The sequence below is a fragment of the Vidua macroura genome, chromosome 2 (genome assembly GCF_024509145.1).
Source record: "Vidua macroura isolate BioBank_ID:100142 chromosome 2, ASM2450914v1, whole genome shotgun sequence".
Lineage (NCBI taxonomy): Eukaryota > Metazoa > Chordata > Aves > Passeriformes > Viduidae > Vidua > Vidua macroura.
In genome coordinates, this window is record NC_071572.1 from 4814398 (window position 1) to 4833717 (window position 19320).

General features: G+C 42.3%; 1 protein-coding gene across 1 annotated transcript in view; it reads left to right on the forward strand.

The window, feature by feature from the left end:
• The window catches only part of UMODL1 (uromodulin like 1), a 54057-nt gene extending 46501 nt beyond the window's left edge, over positions 1-7556 (forward strand). Inside the window, exons 17-20 of the mRNA XM_053972149.1 lie at positions 1072-1163; positions 1219-1222; positions 3653-3846; positions 5442-7556. Of these exons, the coding sequence (XP_053828124.1) occupies positions 1072-1163; positions 1219-1222; positions 3653-3826 (270 nt within the window). The 3' untranslated portion in view covers positions 3827-3846; positions 5442-7556. The remainder of the gene's footprint in view (positions 1-1071; positions 1164-1218; positions 1223-3652; positions 3847-5441) is intronic.
• The last annotated feature ends 11764 nt before the right edge of the window (positions 7557-19320 follow it).

Here is a 19320-nt window from a genome sequence, read left to right on the forward strand (position 1 = left end):
AGAAAAATTTCTTTGAATGGGAAGAGGGGTGATGTGCCACCACCATGCAGATGTTTGGTGGAATGTGGCTGCTCCATGGCCATGTGGAACCAAAAATTCATTGCCATCAGGGAGCAACTACATAAATGTGTTCTCTAATGGATCCACCTACCTGGGAAAGCTACTTGAGAGCAGACCAAAGTCATAAATAACCTCATGGGTATTTTTTCTGGGGGCTGACCCAGCTGAAGACACTCTTGCTGGCAGTGGATTGTAGAGGTTTTCCAGTGCAGCCAAACTGGTAACACTGATGGGACATTCTGGTGTAAACAAGCTGGTAAGACACCCTGCTGATTTTGCTGGTCATGGGATGATGCTGCCATTTCTCTGGGGTTTTTTGTGCCCTTCCAGGAGAGCCACAGTACCCTTTGAATAATGCCAGTAGGTTTTGGTTCCCATCAGGGACCTTTGGGCTGCGACTTAAAACAAAAAGGCAGCAAACAAAAGAAAAGGAAGTGCACAGAAAATGTCTGTGCAAGGGCTGCTCACACAGAACTAAAGCAGCTGATCCCCAGCATCCCACAGGACAGGGATTTCAGGCTTGCAGTTCCCAGATTAGTGGTTCTCTTGTCACTGAAGTTGTGGGTAGCTTCAGAATGACACATGGCTCGGCAGGGTCAGAAAGCTGCTGCTGCTTTTGCTGGTGCTGGTTGCAGTATCTGCTGTGCCTGCCATGGGCAGCAGAAATATCCAAACAAAAGTGCTTTCAAAACCTTGGCATTAGTGATAAATTTATTCTCCCATAAGGTTTATCTAAAATAAACAGGAAGTTAATGAAAAGGTTGTCTGTGTGAAATGTCACACAGCAGTGTGTTCCACTGTGACTAATTACAGATTTTATACTGATTTTTCCCTGATGCCATTTCTTTTGGACTTCCTTTTGGTGCTAATTTCAGTTTAACAGAGCATAACATTAAGCAACAAAAGCTCGATGGTGAGAGTAGCACTGGGCTTTCACAAGCTCATCAGAAGGCTTTGTATTTTGAATTAGTAAGCCACATGACTTGTTGGAGTTTGAATTGATCTTTGCAGAGGTGCCATGCAAGGGCTCGACTCCTGAAAGCTGGAGAAACCATCGCCCTGCACAGAACATCCTGGGGACCCCTGTGTAAATCAGCTGGTGAGTTGAGAACAGACTATCATGCCAGGTTTATTTTGTGCTGGCAAAGGAACCTGAAGGCCTGTGGCACACAGGGTTTTTGTGCCCCTCAATATTCCTTGGGAGCAGGCATTCCTGCTGGAGCCACGTGGCAGCGTGGAGGAGCACGTGCCCTCCTCGGAGCAGGGACTGTCAGGTTGTCAAGGGAATGTAGAAAGGAAGATAAAGTGCTTTTGTGTGGCTGCTTGTACAGGGTAGCAAGTGCAACAAGCACAAAATTAAACAATTATTCCAATTGTAAGGTGTGAAAGCACAGTCGATCTTTAAGATTGCAATCGGTTTTCCAAGTGTTTACACTGCTGTTAGACTGCAATTATTTTGGGCTCTGAAGTCCCAAATCAGAGGATGTAAGAGATTTTATTGTTGCATTTCCTTTGGCTTCCTGGTACTGACTTCATTACCATGGTGAGGGGAAGTGGCAGAGCACAGCTGATGCACAGCACCCTTGGTTAATTTGGTGCAGTACAGGTTAATTGAGGGCAAACACCAGCAAGGGACAAGTAAGGTCTGATTTGTTTTGCACCTGCTTTTTCTGCATTTAACCTGAGTGATGCTTTCAAGGGCACCCTTGGTCTCTCATGTTTTCAGTCATTTGGCCCCCTCCAGCTTTACATTTATAACTTCTTACCATAAAACACTCACTGAGAGTGGTTTGGCTCACCAATATCAGAGTCTTAACTCGTGGCTGCCATAAACAGACAGTTCATAATGTTCTTTTGGACCTAGGAACTAACTCTGACTTAGAAGAATGTATTTTTTTCCATTACGTGGTCTGTTCAAATAGTACCTCAGTGCTCATTTCTGAATTAGTTCTTTAAAAAATATATAAAGCAAATAATGCAGCTTTCTCTGTTTAGCTCTTACAACAAGTGGCTCTCACTCCCATTTTTGCTGGACATCCTGATTTATTTCTAATTTTGAAAAATGGTCATTTCCCTAAAGGGCCTCTGGTGCAAGGAGAGTTTCTTTGGGTTGTGCTAAATTGATTTCTAGGCAAAGGTGGCACTTTTGGATGATGTCTCCTATTTCTAGTTTCGATAATCACCCCACATTTTAAGTGATCTACATCTCTGTGTTGAAGGGGATAACATGAATAATGATGTCAGGTGATAACAGGTGTAAATGCTGCAGTGAAACATGAAAACTTTACCTGCTCTGCCAACACTTGGTCACATGTTATGGCAAAGGCCACTGTTCCATGTCCCCTGCTCTGTATCTGGCTACAGGCTGCCATTTCCACTGTGCATGTTCTACTTTATTCCTTATTTTCATGCTGAAATTCAAAAGTGAGACTAAATATATTACACAGCACTGCTTTGGCCTGTCTTGGAATGATGCCCTGGGTGTCTGTAGCTTGAACTGCTCTTACTGACCTCTGTGGCTGCCAGCAGTGCCCTTTGGCCAAAAATCTTCTCTCTAATTGCAGGCGTGTGTGCAGTGGTAATTATCTCCTATGTACCTCAGGTACCACACAAGTGCCTGGCAAAACAAGTGCTGTCCTGAAAATGTAAGCAAACAAATGCATGTTTTTGTAGGTGCGTCGAGCCTTTGCAGGAAGGAATCATAAAAACTTGTACAAACACGAAGAGAGGCATAATAATAAAGGGAGAGGGGTTTCTGCTTGCAGATTTGGACAACTCTATGGCAGTGGTTCAAAGGGAACCAGGAGAACACTTTCTGTCAGTGATCTGTGGTGCCTTGGGAGGCACTTGGCAATGTGGGACTTGACCCTTGCCCACACTGGGGCATTTGGGTCGTTCTTTCCTTCCCCTCTGAGTCTGGGTGCTCTTCCAGCAGAGCACAGGTCTCCTGCAGGTCCTGTGCCCTGTCTGCCAGACCTGTGCAGACACTGCAGACGACCTCAGGCTGCTCAGCTGGCTCTAAATGACTGCTCAGCTGCAGCATGGAGCCCGTGGTGACCAAGCCAGTGTCACTCCACTGGCCACCCCAGCCACATCTCTGCTGGCTCAGCCAGGAGCTTAGAGACCCAGCAGACACAGAGAATCCTTCCCCACATCCTCTGGGTTTGAAGAACAGTTACATACATGATAAAAGCAAATCAAGGCATTTTTATAATCACAGATGAACGGAGGCAGGATTAAGATAGGGGAATGCTCCACCTCTGAAGTACTTCTGAAAGTTAAGGCAGCATTTTAAAAAGTCACCAGTACTAATTGTTTAATTCTTACTTTAGCTGAAAATCACACTCATGTCTGCAGGGACTCTACAGTGGTATGTAAAAAGAGAACATGGTCTGTCCTCACACCCTTTCCATGTCCATCACACCTTCCCCAGAAGGCTGATACATTTCTGTAGCACAGTTCTGTACTGGCATGTTGGCTAATTAATATGCAGGACTTGTTTCTCTCCCCAGTAAAAGATTTAGGAATTTTAAGTTTTTTTTTCTTTCACCTCTTTTTTTTTTTTTTTTTTTTTTTAGCATCTGATTCTAAGAGAGAGAAGGAGGCTGGAATGGGAATTGGATACATCATCCTCATTGCCCTTGCTGTGTTTGGTTTTCTGCTGGGAGTTGTGACCCTTCTCATTTTCCAGTACCAGCAAAAGACAGGAAGATACAACCTCAGGATCAAGTCTGACAACTTCAGCTACCAAGTGTTCTATGATTAGTGATTCACAGGTTACCACATGTAAGTACTCAGTTATGATCAGTTGCATTTTTTAGCTGTTTATCTCTTCTTGAAATTGTGAAATATTTGTAGATGACCATCTTTTATATGAGACTATTTGAACCTGCTGTCCTTTTTGCTTTGGGTAAAGGCCATATAGGTAAGAAAGAAATTCCTACTGTTCTTCCCTGTTTTCAAATTATTTAAACTACAAGAGGAAGAAGACAGCATTGTGTCCTTCATCTTCCTTCATAGCTTTGATCTCAGAGTAAATGGCACATCACCTTAGAAAACACCAATAAGCATTTCCACAACAAAGCCATGTAATGTAATTTTGTAATTACATTGTAATTTTTGAGTTTAAACCACTGACTAGTGTAATGAAGGAGAGAAATTTTATTACTTGCTTTATAAATTTTCCTCAGAATTTACCCCTTTCTGCAAAAGCTTGGGTTTGATTATTATTTTTTTTTGAGATTTTTTTGAGAAAGTAGTGGGATGTTAAACATAAAGAACTTGAAATATTGAGATGCATAAGCAGTGCTTACATGTGCCTGCAAAGAGTCTGAAAACCCAGCTCTGAGGAGACTTAACCACTGCCACAGGGTCTTGGGAATGTAACACTTTTTCAGGATACCACAGGGTTCAGCACTTTTTCTGTAAAATTAGTCTGTTCTAGCAGCTCAGCATCATTTGCATGCTTGTCTCTTTAAGAGGAGGAGAGAGAAGTGAGAAAGCTGGCAGGCTGAGAAACAACACCTAACACCACTTCACAGCTCAAGGATGTTTGCTGTGGATGGAATTCTGTTCCTGGAAACGGGTTTATTTGCCATTATTGCCTGAGTTAGTCAGTGACCCTTCCCTGGTGCAGGCCTCCCACAGGACATTGCCATGGCCTCAGTAAATGCACTGGACACATCCCCACGGCATTTGCAGATAATTCATTTCAATTCACTGAGCACACTGGTGTTTAATACACACCCCAGGCACAGGGCAGGGAACACTATCCCAGCTTCCTGCCTGTAAGTCTGGAGTGGTCACATTTAGCTGTGTTTCCATGTCCTTCATCCCAAGGCCACCCTCTTACCCATCTCTGGGCAGCTCCTGGGAGATGGCTGCAGGTGAGGGTGATGCTCTGGTGGCTTCCCAAGGGCTGCATGTGCCAGGAGCCCCAAGGGAAGGTACCTGGGACTCCTTGGTGCAACTCCAGCAGCTGAAGTTCCATCTACAATCCCACAATTGGCTGGGGGATACAAATCCCACCACGGAGCCATAACCCAGCAAAAAGGGCATATCGAGGTTCATTGACTTAAAACCTACACATGAAATCTCTGAGTCTCTCCATGGAGCAAGAATGGCTTCTCTTGCATTCATCATTCTGCTCTCCTGAGTAATACCTCATAGTAATGGGAATTCTGGAGTTGTGCAAAGATGCTGGAGCATAAAGGATATTGTCAGGCTCATAACACTTCTACATCATGGTGGAGTCTCAGTTGATGGCTCCCTTTTGGAGCTGGCACTACTCAGCTGTTCTTTCCTATGTATTTAATGTCTTTGGAATGGAGTTGATTACCTTTCTCAGCCCTGATTAATTTGGTTTATATTTTTTTTCCTAGTGGGATCATATCTCATCACATGGAGAACTGAAGTTGGTCTTCACTCAACATTGGCTTTTCCTTCTCTACACAACACTGACTCTTTCAAATTAATGTAATATATAAAAAGCTTCTATACCCCCTCTCTCTCCTCCACCTCTTTTTTCCTTAGCAATCTGGTTCTTCCCTGGTATCCTAAGAATTCTTTGTGACAACAGCTCCAGGTTGAAGTGAATTTTGGCAGTTTTTCCATTGATAAAATAGAAGGGAAGAAAACAAAGACATCTGGCTCTCTCTTCGAGTTTCAAGATCTGGTTTTCTCCCTGTGACGTATCACTATGTGCTCATCTTAGCATCCCTTGTGCCATTAATATTGACAAGCTGCATGTTTCCATTGATATTCAAGGAAGTAAATCAGCAAACCCTCAGAGGGATCTCTTTATCAGTTTGTAATTTGCTGTTTACTCAGGGTGAGGTTGAAACTTTGAGCTGCAACAGCGTTGAAGAGCTAATTGTGCAACGCCTTAAGTATACAGAAGTTGGGGAACAAGCCTTGGACTTGCCACCAAGTAGGGAAAAGCCACTGTGGATCTGGGGCTTAACCTGCTCAGGGTGTTCTTCAGCATGAGTTTTTGAATTTGATTCATTCTGTAATTGACAAGGTTTCAGTGGAAAAGAAAGAAAGGAAAAAAAAGAAACTATTTTTGTTGCTGGCAGCCCATGTTTTTTCCAGATAAATCAACTGGCACCTGTGTCTTCTGCTTAATTAGACCCTAATGGCTGTGCAGTCAAGCCACACACTGCTGCCCACCTGAGAGCTCTCCAATTGCAAATGAAGAATTATAAATTTGACCTGAATTTTGCCTGGGTGCAAGACCGTCGGTGCAGCAGCACAGGCTCACTTTACACGGTCCATTGGGCACAGCAACATTCTGCTCAGCTGGATAAACTGGAGCCAAAATCTCCTTATGCAGTCAGCATCCCCTGCAGGGCTCTTTCCTGGGCTGCTCTTCTCTGCTGCCCCAAATCTCCACCTCAGTGAGTGTGCTGGAAGATGGGAGGTGAAGAGGTGTCAATAACTCGTCCCACCAGCCCTTGGTTCTGTTTGCTGCAGTCACTCCTCCTACACAGTGGTAATCTGCTGTGCCTGGGTCACATCTAAGTTAGTAACTTATAAATAAATTCCTCCTTAAGCTCAATGGGCACCATTATAAATAACTCTTAGTGGAAAATGGTCTTTAACTTGAAGTCATGAATGTTTCTAGTAGTCATAGCACTGAGGTGCTGATTTTTGGGTACAGAGTAGCATAGGAAAGTGGCTTTTCTATCCTCCTAGTCCAATTTCCATTTGGGTAAAAGACTTCCACGTTTGGCAAAAGGTTGTACTGATTGATTTTGGAGTTTTTATATATACCTTTTAAATATATCAATCAATTTCAGAGTAATCATTTGCATTCTACTTTAGATTCAAGTGACTCTATAAGGAGTATGACACTTTGTCTTGACTTTTCCTTATGGAAATAAGAGTTACCAGATCCTGATCTAAAAAAAAAAAAAAAAAAAAAGTCCATTTATTTGTAAGTGGTGAAACTATAAATTCACTTTGTAGTCTTGGTCTGATGAACGTGGAATCATAGAATGGTTTGGGTCAGAAGGACCTTAAAGACCATCTAGCTCCAAGTCCCTGCCATGGGCAGGGACACCTTCCACTATCCCAGGGTGCTCATCCTGGCCTTGGACACTTCCAGGGATGGAGAGTCCACAACTTCTTTGGACAACAACATAACCATTAGTTCTTGTTATGTAGGAGACTCTTAACTTTTGCTCAATTTGCTGTCAAATGTGAAATGTGTTTGCCTTCTGCACTGAGTGACAAGATCAGCTATTTTACTATAAATATTTTTCTAATTCTTAGTAGTTACAATCCTGAACTTCTTGGAGGTGACAGAATTAGAGATCTGCCTGTTGATTTTGGTGGAGCTATGCCATTTTCAAAAGCTGAGCACTACTCCTCAGGATGAGATGTGAAGCAGTAGCTTGTATTGCTCAGCAGAAATACTTGATACCTTGCATGCTCACCAGAAACTGTTATTTGTGACTGAGTCTGTTTATAGGAATTTTGATATCTTAATAAAAGCAACCTTGTAACTTATTGTTGACTTCTGTACTGTTATGTTTTCCTGTGTGATTTGGTCCCAGGTATTAAAGACATGCACTTGGTGGATGTGGCAGCTTCTGAACTGTTCCAGTATCAGTATAATGTTCAGAAATCACTGCAAACATGACACAGGACCTTATCCAAACCCCAGTGGACTGCTGCTACCATCAACAATATTCCTGTACCTCCTAAGGGTCTCTTTCTTCATCTTTACAAAGACACTTTAGTTTCATCCTTTTCAGCAAAGACAACCAAAAGAGCATTCAGCATTCCCAGTCCAATTTATTGCAGCAATGTGGTGATTCAATCTGAAACTACTGTCACACCAGCCTCCCCAGGTGTTTAACTTGCACAGCTCTGACAGCTGCTCCAAAAGAAGAACTAAATGCTATTTGCTTGAATAAATAGGTTCTTAAAGAGTGGCCAGCTCTGCACAGCTCCTTTATCCCTAAAGGAAGTTGTCCAGGGGGTTGTATCCACTGATTCCTTAAACAACTGAAAGTTTGGTCTTTTAAAATTCAGTGTTCTGACTCTTTGCCTGGCCTATATATCTCAGGCGTGTGAAACCCACCAGGGCATGATCACTGCAGCCCAGGCTGCTGCCAATGTTGACATCTCTACCATTTAAAAACATAAATGTAAATAAACAAACATATAAATAAATAAAAACAAAGCCCCCAACATTCATTTTATCTGTGCCGGTAAGCAACAGGTGTAGAAATGCTTCCTCCCTCTTTGCATTATCACTTGGATTAAGAAATTAACCTCATTGTGCCCCAGAGCCTCACTGATTGCTTTCACTTGCCCATATTCACTTGCCCATATTCTCTTCTTTCAATGAAGCACTGTCTCTAAATAATTATTTAAAACAAAGGATGGAAAATATGGAGAAATGAAGATTTAGTTTTGACTTCTCAGACTGTTTCCTAAGAAGCACTTTAGGCCAGTGGTGTGCATGTCTAATGTCCATTGTTCACTGAGAGCACAACACTGCTGACACCTGATGCAAAACACTCACCACTATTCCTTTCCCCCATATTATAATGCTGCCAAATTCTGCTCCCAGTGGGGTTGGGAAAAAGCTGAGATATTGGAAAATTTCCTCATCCATTAAGATATAAACAAATCAGGTTTTTAATGCCTGTTTGGAAAGTTTTCTTGCAGGCTGCGGAAGGAAACAAAGGAACTGAAAAAGTTTGGCTGCAATTGATCTAAAACCATGATGCTGAGTATGATTTAGTCAAAAGCCTAGAGCAGAGAGCCTCCTAATGGCTTCCCTGATCCACAGGCAGAAAATTCTCTTCTCTGCCTCTCCTGCCCTCCTTTCCCTAGAGATTTTTCCTCTGAAATCCACAGAAGGAAGAGTTTCAGAGACCTAACACAAATATTTACACACTCAAAACAACCATAGTGCAAGTGTAAAAGAAGAATGGAGAAAAAGCCAGAATATTTGGAGATGGCAAGGAAAAGCTCAGAGCAAAGAAGTTCAAATTCTGTAAGGAAGTTTCACTAATAAAACACTGGTGTAGTGCTTGCAATGGATCTCAAAACATCCACTCACATGATTCTCTTTAAATCAGCTGGTGTTCAGTCCTCTCTATGATAAAGGCTAAAACAATTAGGATGGTCGGGGTAAATGAGTGTTTCTACTTAGAAACTGGATTTGGGGAAATAATAACTGTAAGGAATGAAAAAATATTAGTTTTATCCAACTATCTTTTTGTGTGTTTAGGTGTGTGTTAGAGAAAGTTAAGCACATTTAGGAATACTGCAATTTTACAGTGCAGAGAGATCAATTTGAGCTCACCTTTCCCCCCTTTTCCTCTCCCTGTCCTTACAGAGGAAATACTAGTAAAAGTGTTTTTTTCCTAGGTAATTTTCTCACATATAAAAATATTTAATACCTTCTGGAAAATTACAAGCAGTCGTAGGAACAGGTGAAGTAATAAAATTTTATTTCAACGGTGGTTTTCTCCTTTTCCTGCTTTACTACAGAAGTAATCAATTTCAAAAGAAAGTGGCATTTCTCTTCCATGATATTTCTGTTTAAACCCATAAAGAACACAATCATTTGGCAGCTGCTTTTCTTGGAGTTGCTGGGTGTCTGGTTTTGCTACAGGTAACTCTGAGGAGGACCAGAACCTAAGGAAAATGAGAAGAGAAAATAAGCTTTTATTGCTGATGCAGTGAATATTTGGCAAATTGCTGCATGGGACTTTTACTCTTTCCTCACCTGGATCAAGCCTTTGGGAAAATCCATGGAAAAAAATTGATATAAGCATTGAGGAGTGCTTGGGACCTGCAGGTATGGTGGCATTATGGAGTTGCTTTCACTGGCATTTGGAGGCAGATCAGACATGGTTCAGTAGGATATGAGGAGCTGCATTCTCAGCAGGCTGACACAAATCCATCCCAACAAACCTTGCTCTCTCCAGGTGACTCTGAATTCCAAGAAGAGTCTGCCTTCCCGACAGAAACATTTGGGTAGAATTTTCATTGAGGTGTAATTATTCCAGCAAACAATATCACAGCATCCTTGGGAACGTGCTGGCAGCTACTAACACTACTGACAGTGAGGATTCTTCATGGCTTATGCTAGGAACACTGAAACTCTGCAAATCCACTCAGGAAATGTCTGGCTTTGCCTCTCAGAGTGTCTGCAGCTTTGATATGGAATGTTAGCCACGAACAGTGCTCTCATTTATTAGCTGCCCTTGGCATCTGGCAATTTGAAAAGATGAAGGAAGGGATTCACAGCAATATTTTTGAACAAATACAGCTGTTATTGGTACATGGAGACAGAAGGGTCGTGTGTTTGTTCTCGTGCCAGCCTTGAGAGGCTAATTACTGAGTGTTACATATCAACAGTGTTCTCAGGATTATTCCAGCACATTGAATTGTGCTCTGTATCATACCTGCCCAGTGAGCAAATTGTCCACTGGGCTACTCAACCAAAAATGTGAAAATATGGAGGAATGTCACCCTGTTCTTTCGAGAGTTTTAAAGTTCTTCTAAAAGTTCCTATGCCTTCTAATATTTACATATTTCAGCTGAGTTTTCTCACACACTGTTCATGTAAATAATGATTGTTTTGCATTCTTCTTTGTGAGTGGAGAGAATTAATGGACTGTTGGTTTGCACAGTGTGGTTGGAGAGGTGGCAGTTTCACCCTCCAATCCACTGTCACTTTTGCTGTTGTATATATAGTGGAGTCAGAAAATAAAGTTTACCTTTTTAGGTTCTTTTTCTTTCCTTTTACATCTAGCCTGCTTCTGTGAGTTATTTCATGTCACAGTGTGACAGAGGAACTGGAATTCAGAATGTCACATTTACTGAGTCCAACTTTAATTTTTACAGAGCAGCTCTGAGGTGCTTTGTGTGTGTCTGTAAGGAATACATCAGGAGTTACAGCTGAACAAGATGCTGTTTGCTTCTGGGCATGTTTTTATTGTCCCAGAAAGATTTTCAGCTGATAAATTGTTTGAGACTACATTTTGTAGCCCACATAAAAATCAGCTGGCTTAGTCACAGGAGCTGGTAGATACTGCTGCAAATTTCCTGAATTTCTTGGCATTTTTTTGGCTACCTGTTAGCATTTATCTGACTACCTGTTCTCCTCCTTTTCACTTGATTGGCTACAGCTGTGACATCAAATTCTTGAACAGGAGAAAGGCACCTCTGTTTTCTGAAAGATCAGTGAGAAGCATGACCTTGTGAAGTTTAGTCTCTTCCCTGAAAGGACATCTAAGGATTTTACATGCCAGGATGTCCACGCTGTGTCTTTGTCCTATATCCTGGATGTCCTGTATCCTGCACCTCTCTTGTGACACAGCACTCCCAAAGAAAACACAGTTCTTATGTACCTCTTCTGGTACTCCCTATACAGACTGTGTGGCCTCCCTGAGAAAATGCATGTTTGGCATCTTCCAGGTTTTTTATTTCTAGCACTTCCCCCAAAATTTAATTTCTTAAACTGATTCTGGGTTTTTCATGGGATAGAGCCATACACACCAGAGAAAGGAGCACCTGGGGTGGCCTGTGCTACTGTCTCACTGCCTTCCTCTGTTGCAACCACAGGTGGAAGTGTTTTCCCATCCATATGAGCAGCTGATATTTGTGCCATGTCTTGGTGTGCTGCATCTCTGCTCCTCCTGCTTTGAATTCCCCAGTGCCACTCAAATCCATTCAGCTGCTGTGACTGCCTCTGGCACCTGTCACTGAGAGCAAGATGTGACACACATGTGCCTCCCAGCAGCCTTCATCCAGGCCTGTGCAGGCATCTGCTCAACTTTTTCAAGGAAATTCAAAATTAAGAGTAAGAGATGCAGTTTGAAGTTAATGTGATGGTGCCTGGGTTTTTTGGAAGTGGGGTGCTGAGTGAAAACACAACCTCCCTTTGTGCAAGTTGCTGATATTTGAGGTAAGTCTTCATGGCAGCTTCTTGCTGGAATTCCTGCTGCATTTGGCACATGATGGATGAAGCAGGAGATAGAATAAAGGATGAAAAAACACCTTAAATTGTTTCTGTGATTGTACAGCTTTTGTTTGTTTAGGAACAGGTATTAGTGACTGTCAGCTGAACAAACTATATCTGTGCTCTAAAGTCACCTGCTTGGAGTTTGTTTTCTTTCCCAGTCTCCATAAAGATGCAAACAGATCTGTCTCTATTTTAGCACTTCCTGAGGGAGTCAGATGGACCCTGCTAACCTACAGAATCCCTTAGCCATGCTCTGCACATTTACTGACACAGGTTTACTCAGGTTTTCTGTCTAGTTACACACAAAATCTCCAATTACAGCTGCTGGTGCTTCGTGGTGCCCTTGCAAACCAACCTCACATTATTAACATGCCCAAGTAAAATCTCATGGAAAGTTTTACTGCTTTTCCCCTGCCAACGCAGCCTTGACTAATTCACTCAGCACAGCCAGGTGAGTTCATGTTCTGTACCTGTTTCCCAGTTTTCTGAGCTCTCTGCTGGGAGCTCACAGTGGTGCCTTTGGGCTCTGCTTTGCTAGGAGAGGACCTGCAGTCCCCAGGAGCAGCCCCTCTCCCTGTACAGCTGTAAGCAGCTGTTTTCAGTAGGTACACAATAGGGATTAGAACTGGCAGAGAGCAGGAATCTGGCAGCTGATAAAACACCATCCTCTGAGGTCACAGCTGACCAAGCACACCTTTCTCCTGGAGATGCCCTGGTTGAGGATCAGCCATCCAGTCCCTGGCCCCTGGGCTGGCAGCAGGGGCTTCTCCTGCTGAAGGGAGAGGGCAACCCTTCCTCTGCCTTTCCAACTGTTCTCCCTCCTGCCAGCAGGGTTTGGGTTTTATTTTTTCTGCTAATCCTGCCATTGCTTGGCCATGTGCTGGTGCCAGTGGTAGGGGGGCACCCAAGGCAGGCAGAGGTCACTGTCAGGGTGGGGAGGCCCTGGCCCAGGGTGCCCAGAGGAGCTGTGGATTCCCCAATCCTGGAAGTGTCCAAGGCCAAGTTGAATGGGTTTCTCAGAAACCACTTCTAGTGGAAGGTGTCCCTGCCCATGGCAGAGGGTTATAGATGATCTACAGATGATAGAGGGAAATAGATGATCTTTAAGTTCCCTTCCAACCCAAACCATTGAATGAATCTATGATTCTAAGCCCTAAAACGAATCTCCTGCGTTCAATTCCTGCCCTGTTGTGTAACACTGCAAAGTCAGTTTCCTCCTTTTCTTTCACAGATTTCATAATCACAAAACCAGGGGGAGGCAGCTGTGCTACACATGCCAAGGTGAGCCAGCACCGAGTTACATGTGGACAAAGTGCTTTTGTCACATTACTTCCTTGTCACATGATTTGGCACTGGTGGATTTTCCTTCCCAGCAGAAGGTGGAAGCTGTTCAGGATCTGAAACTAAAGTGTTGTTTTGTTCTCAGCAGTGATTCATTCTGCAATGATAACTCCTCAGATTATTCTGTTTATCTACCAAGCAGAAGAAGACACCTAAATAACAGTTCAAAGTACTTTGAAACAATGTCCCAAGAATAGCACAGGTTCTCACATTCCTTCCAGACAAACAATAAAAGGTTTTGGCCTTTGGTATGTTTTTTTTTTCCTGTTGTGACTATACTTACATGTCCAGTTAAAACTTCTTAAAGTATTTTATAATTTCTGCCATATTTTAAAGCTTAATGACTTGCCATGTCTTGGCAGGGTACATTTATTACTGCACAGTATATATCATATTCTTTTCTACCACAGATATATGTAAATTCTCGGTGTGTGGTTTTAGCTGACAAAGGGATTTGCAGAGCCATGCAGAAGAAATCTATGTGTGATAAAGAGATCACACAAAACATATAAAGAGCATTTTTCCCTAGATGCCTGACCTGTAACTACCTCTTAAGCCTGTGCAGGTGGTTCTGACCCCAGGACAGAATTTTTTTACTCATTTCTCCACACCTTTCTCAAGCTCTCCCTTTAAAACAGCAACAGATACAATAATTCAGTTGTTCACAGTTTGTTGCCACTCACTGTGTATTTTTATCATTGCCTGTGGATTTCTCTTTTCTTTGCCCTGTGGCAAATAACACATCCCCATAGAAATCAAATGACATATCACTTTCTTTACAGAACTGGAAACTCAGTGATTTCTATGCTTCTTCAAGTGGAAATGGCTTCTGAAACACAGATCCTGTTCTGTGGCTTGAATCACTCAACTGAATAATAGACTTTATACAAGAGCATGCAGTGATAGGACAAGGGGGGATGGGATTCTAAACCTACTGTCCTTCAAAGATGGGATATTAGAAAGAAATTCTTCCCTGTGAGGGTGGTGAGGCACTGGAACAGGTCGCCCAGAAAAGTTGTGGATCCCTGGAAGTGTTCAAAATGAGGTTGGAGGAGGCTGTGAGCAACCTGGGATTGTGGAAGATGTCCCTGTCCATGGCAGGGTTTTGGAACTTTAAGGCCCCTTCCAACCCAAACTATTCTATGGTATTCTATGAAATAACTCATCTCTTACTGCAGCCAGTGGAACAATTCAAAAATTCATGGTCAGATGGGTTGAACTGAAAGAGGAAAGGCTCACAGCCTTTCTGTAGCTCTGTAGCTCACAGGATGAGCACTGGTAGAAGTAAAGGTCCAAAGATGGGAGAAGAGGGTCAGTCTTCCTTCATGTAGCTTTTCCTCTGCTGTGCCCTTGAATCTACTCTCAGGAATATTCCTGAATACATTCTCAGGAGATGTTCCAGCTCATTTGTCCACAACTTCTTGGGAAGGATCCCATGGCCTAAAGAGGATCTGAGACCTGATGCATCTGGGCAATATTTTAGCTCTTCCAGCTACTGCATTCACAGAACTGGATGAGCTCACATGTTGTACATTCCCATGTTTGTAAGCAATGACAAATTTTTTTACGGCTGATCCTCAGAGATGATGCAATTACTCTTTTTATAGTCCCAGTGTCTGTTGATAATCACCAGGTGAAGCTGTTGACTCTCTACTCACATTGCTGCAGGGAATTTCCCCAGGCTAGGGGAACAAGCCAAGGACAGCCATAAGTGAGGTGTGTCATTATTTCTGTCCTTCCCCTCCTCATTTTTTCCCCAATTTTGACCAGCTAGAAGGTGAACAGAAACTTTCTTAATTAAAAGTGCACCATAAGTGTGCCTTTTGGAGGCATCTCGTTGTGTGCCTTTTTGAGGTATCTTGCTGTGTGATTGCATCACTACTGAAAACTGCTTTTTCATTTCTGCTCCTTCCAAACTCCTCTGTCCTCCTCTTTCCCCATTTCACCTGGGGCAGACAGACTCCTCTCCCTCTTCAGCCAACAACAGTTTGGCTGAAAATAGTTTGAAAAACTATAAAACTGAATTCTTGCAAGGCTGGAGTGTATCTATCCAGTGTATCTGGTAAATTCACTACACCAGCAAGGTTAACCTACTCATGGTGTCAAGAAACCAGAGTTTGGGTGGTAAATCTTGAGAAAACCTGAACCCTCCTTGGTTTTGTTCTTTTATACACAGAAAAGCAAAAATATTGTTTACTTGGAGAAAGGAGAGAAAGCTTTGGGGTATTAAGGGAGTTTGGAGAGCCACCCACAATGAGTCAAATCTCAGACTTTGTGGGGTAAGAGTGGATCCTTTCTGGAATAATCCTGCACGAATATCTTTGGATGAATCACTTAGTGGAGAGAAGACCAGCCTAGGATAGAAAATATGTTCTTCCAGTCAGATAATGAACCTCTCAGTGCTCCTCCCTCCATCCCCTCTATTTCTGTACTGGCAGCAATAACAATAACTATTAATTCCAAGTGGCATGAGTTTGGGAAAGCGTTGCTTTCCAGTGCAGTAATGCAGGAAATAAGCAAACCCACAAACCTGTCTGTGATATAGACAGCTAATGAGACTCTTTTCTGACCCCATGGAGACCTGCTGTGCTGTGTACTTGAGCCTGGAGATTGTTCTGTCCTGCTTACCAAAGGGTCTGCCACTCCGGGGAGCTGCTCTGGTTACCTGCCCCCAGGTGACCCAAAGCTGCACAAGCACCAGTGAGGGCAGGGGTTTAACAAAACCACATCTGGGACAGGGGAAAGATGCTTTTAAGTGTCTGCACATCCCCAGTACAAACCAAAGTTTGTTAACTTTCCTTAACTTTTTCATAACATGACTTAGAGCTAAGGCAGATTTTGGCGCATCACCTGAACACGCCAGTGGGATGTGTTTTGTTTCTAGTTGGGATCTATCTTTTTGTGTTTGGAGGAGCTGGGCTGTGGCCAAGCCATGTTTTTTTTTCCCAAACCTCCTCTCAGGTAGTGCAGTGCTGGTCCCCTCCTTCATCCCTCACATTTGCCTTACCCCAGTGCAGTCAGCCACAGCATAATGGACAATGGGAAAAGCCCTCAACATTCCTGCTCTCAGGCTGGGCCATGAGGCACTTACGGCCAGGAACAGGGAGAAAAGAATGTGCTGAAGCAAAAGCAAACACAGATCTGCAGTGATAAGATCAGAAATGGCAACGGGCGTTTTTTGTTCTCCTCAACTGAACGCAGGTTCTGACCTTTGTGGGTTAATTTTAGAGACTTGACTTCAATTTTCGGGTAGTGTTGCTTGTTTGGACAGCACCTGCAGTGTAAATTGGAGTCAGATTTATGAAAATACTTTCACTCAGCCAATAAATCCCACATTTCAATAAGAAATCTATAGGGAAATATACTCCACGAGTACTTGAATTACTGTTTTTCTTTAAATATCCGGGGTGTGCACTTTTCTTTTACATTTGCACATGAATCCTTCCCCATAAATTTTATTCACCTGCTGTTTGAGTAACTCAGGTTAGAAGGCAGTTTTCATCTGACTATTAACACTGCAAAGTGACGTGTGGATTCAGGATTGCTCAACAAAGGAGGGGCTCCTCCCTTCCCTTTCTCCTCATCCAGCGGTGTAATTTCCCCCTTCCCTGTTACGTAGCAGAGCTGAACAGAAAGTTGTCACAGAATCAGAGAATCACTGGATGGTTTGAGCTGGAAGGGACCTTAAAAACCATCCAGCTCCTACCCCTGCCATGGGCAGGGACACCTTCCACTATCCTAGGCTGCTCTCAGAGCCTCATCCTACCTGGCCTTGGACACTTCCAGGGATGGGGCAGCCCCAGCTTCTCTGGGCAACCTGTGCCAGGGCCTCAGCACCCTCAAAATAAAGAATTTCTTTTAAATATCTAATCTAAACCTACCCTCTTCCAATTTGAAGCCTTTCCCCCTTGCCCTGCCACCACCTGCCCTCATAAATAGTCTCTCTCCATCTTTCTTGTAAGCTGAATTCCCAGCGACTTCTTACAAGACTAATTCAGAGTTTTTAGCCATTTTTCACTTCTTGAGACTGAGTTCACAGCTGCTTTTGTGTCTTCAGCAGTAACTGGAAGACAAAGGCAGTAGAAATGCCAAGGGGCAGATTGACAAAGCCACTGTGCTTTGTGCTGGCCCTTTGTAGGACATGATTGTCCCTTTCCCAAGGAGATCACAGTGCAATAAGAGACAGTGGAAGAAATAAGCTGTCTGCAAAATACCCAGCCACTGATCTAAGAAATATTTATGTTTTGGTTTTTTGGGGTTTTTTTTATGCCATGCAGTAATGCATCTCCCATGCATAATATATGCCACATCACAGAAAAGGAGATTACTTTGTGATTTATATTTCACGTTTGCATATATATATATTTATATTTATATATTTATATATTTATATAGATATATCTATATAAAATATATTTATATATAAATATATAAATATATCGGAATATGTATTCATATATAAAAATAGAAATATATATGAATATACATTTATATATTTATATTTATATAGATATATTTATATATATTCTATATATTTCTATATTTATATTTAATATATGCATATATTTATATTATATATTTTTTCTCTATCTGTAAGGACACATATGTCATGAGGACCTCAAGCACTGAGGCTTTTTCATTTCAGTGACTTCTGCACCCACCTCCCCTTATGTTCCACACAGAGGGGCATGTACCACCCTCCACACCCATTCTATTTTGCACACTGGTGTCCATTCACCCTCTCTGTTGATCAGAGAGAGACACAGGATGGAGAATGAGCAATAAATGTGCACATGGGCAGTGAATCTCAAAGTACTCCGGTTAGCAGTAGGTAACCATTTCTTCTGTTCTTGAGGAAATACATTTACAGTCCTAAAGCTTCTCTATTTCTACATCTCTCCACAGCTTACATTGCTTTCATAAAAATAAATAAATAGAATACATATCCTCGTGTTGTTCAGTCACTTGCATTTATTTGGGTTTTAAGCTTTCTTCAGGGAAATAGAAAGTTTCCCAAGAGCTTCAGGTTTCCACACACCTGTTACACGAAATAACTCACAGAAGCAGGCTAGATGTAAAAGGAAAGAAAAAGAACCCAAAAAAGCAAACTTTATTTTCTGACTCCACTATATATACAATAGCAAAAGTGACAGTGGATTGGAGGGTGAAACTGCCACCTCTCCAACCACACTGGGCAAACCAACAGTCCATCAATTCTCTCCACCCACAAAGCAGAATACAAAACAATCATTATTTACATGAACCTGCATGAGAAAACTCAGTTGAAATATGTAAATATTAGAAGGTATGGGAACTTTTAGAAGAATTTTAAAACTTTCAAAAAAACAAAGTAACACACACCAGTTCTTCACCTCTTGTGGTACCAACTGATCTGCTGCACTAACTCATCTGAAAGCTTTCCGTGCCAGATGTGGGCAGATTTTTAGTCTTTAATGAATGGTATCCATAGTCTTCAGGAAATCTTTGTGGAACTGCTTCAGCCAGATGTCTAACCACTGAATTTTTCTGTGAATAAAACAAGGGAAATTCGTCTTAGTGAAACCCTGATGAATTGTGAAATGTAGCCAAATCATATTTCCAGAATATTCTGAAAATCTCAAATGGCAACTGATGTAGAGGTGCAAACTTTAAGGCTGTTTCATAATCCTTAGGCACTGAAATCAAGTGACTGCCAATGTCAACACAATCTTGGAGGATGTGAATGGATATTTTAAATTATTTTAATATTGCTTTATTTGCTAGTGACCATAGATCCTCTTGTTATCCTGTGCACTCTACACTTGAAATACAGAATCACAGAATATCCTGATTTGAAAGGGACCCACAAGGATCAGAGTCCAACCCCTGGCCCTGCACAGACACCCCAACAAGTGCCTGAGAATGTTGTCCAAACTCCTGGAGCT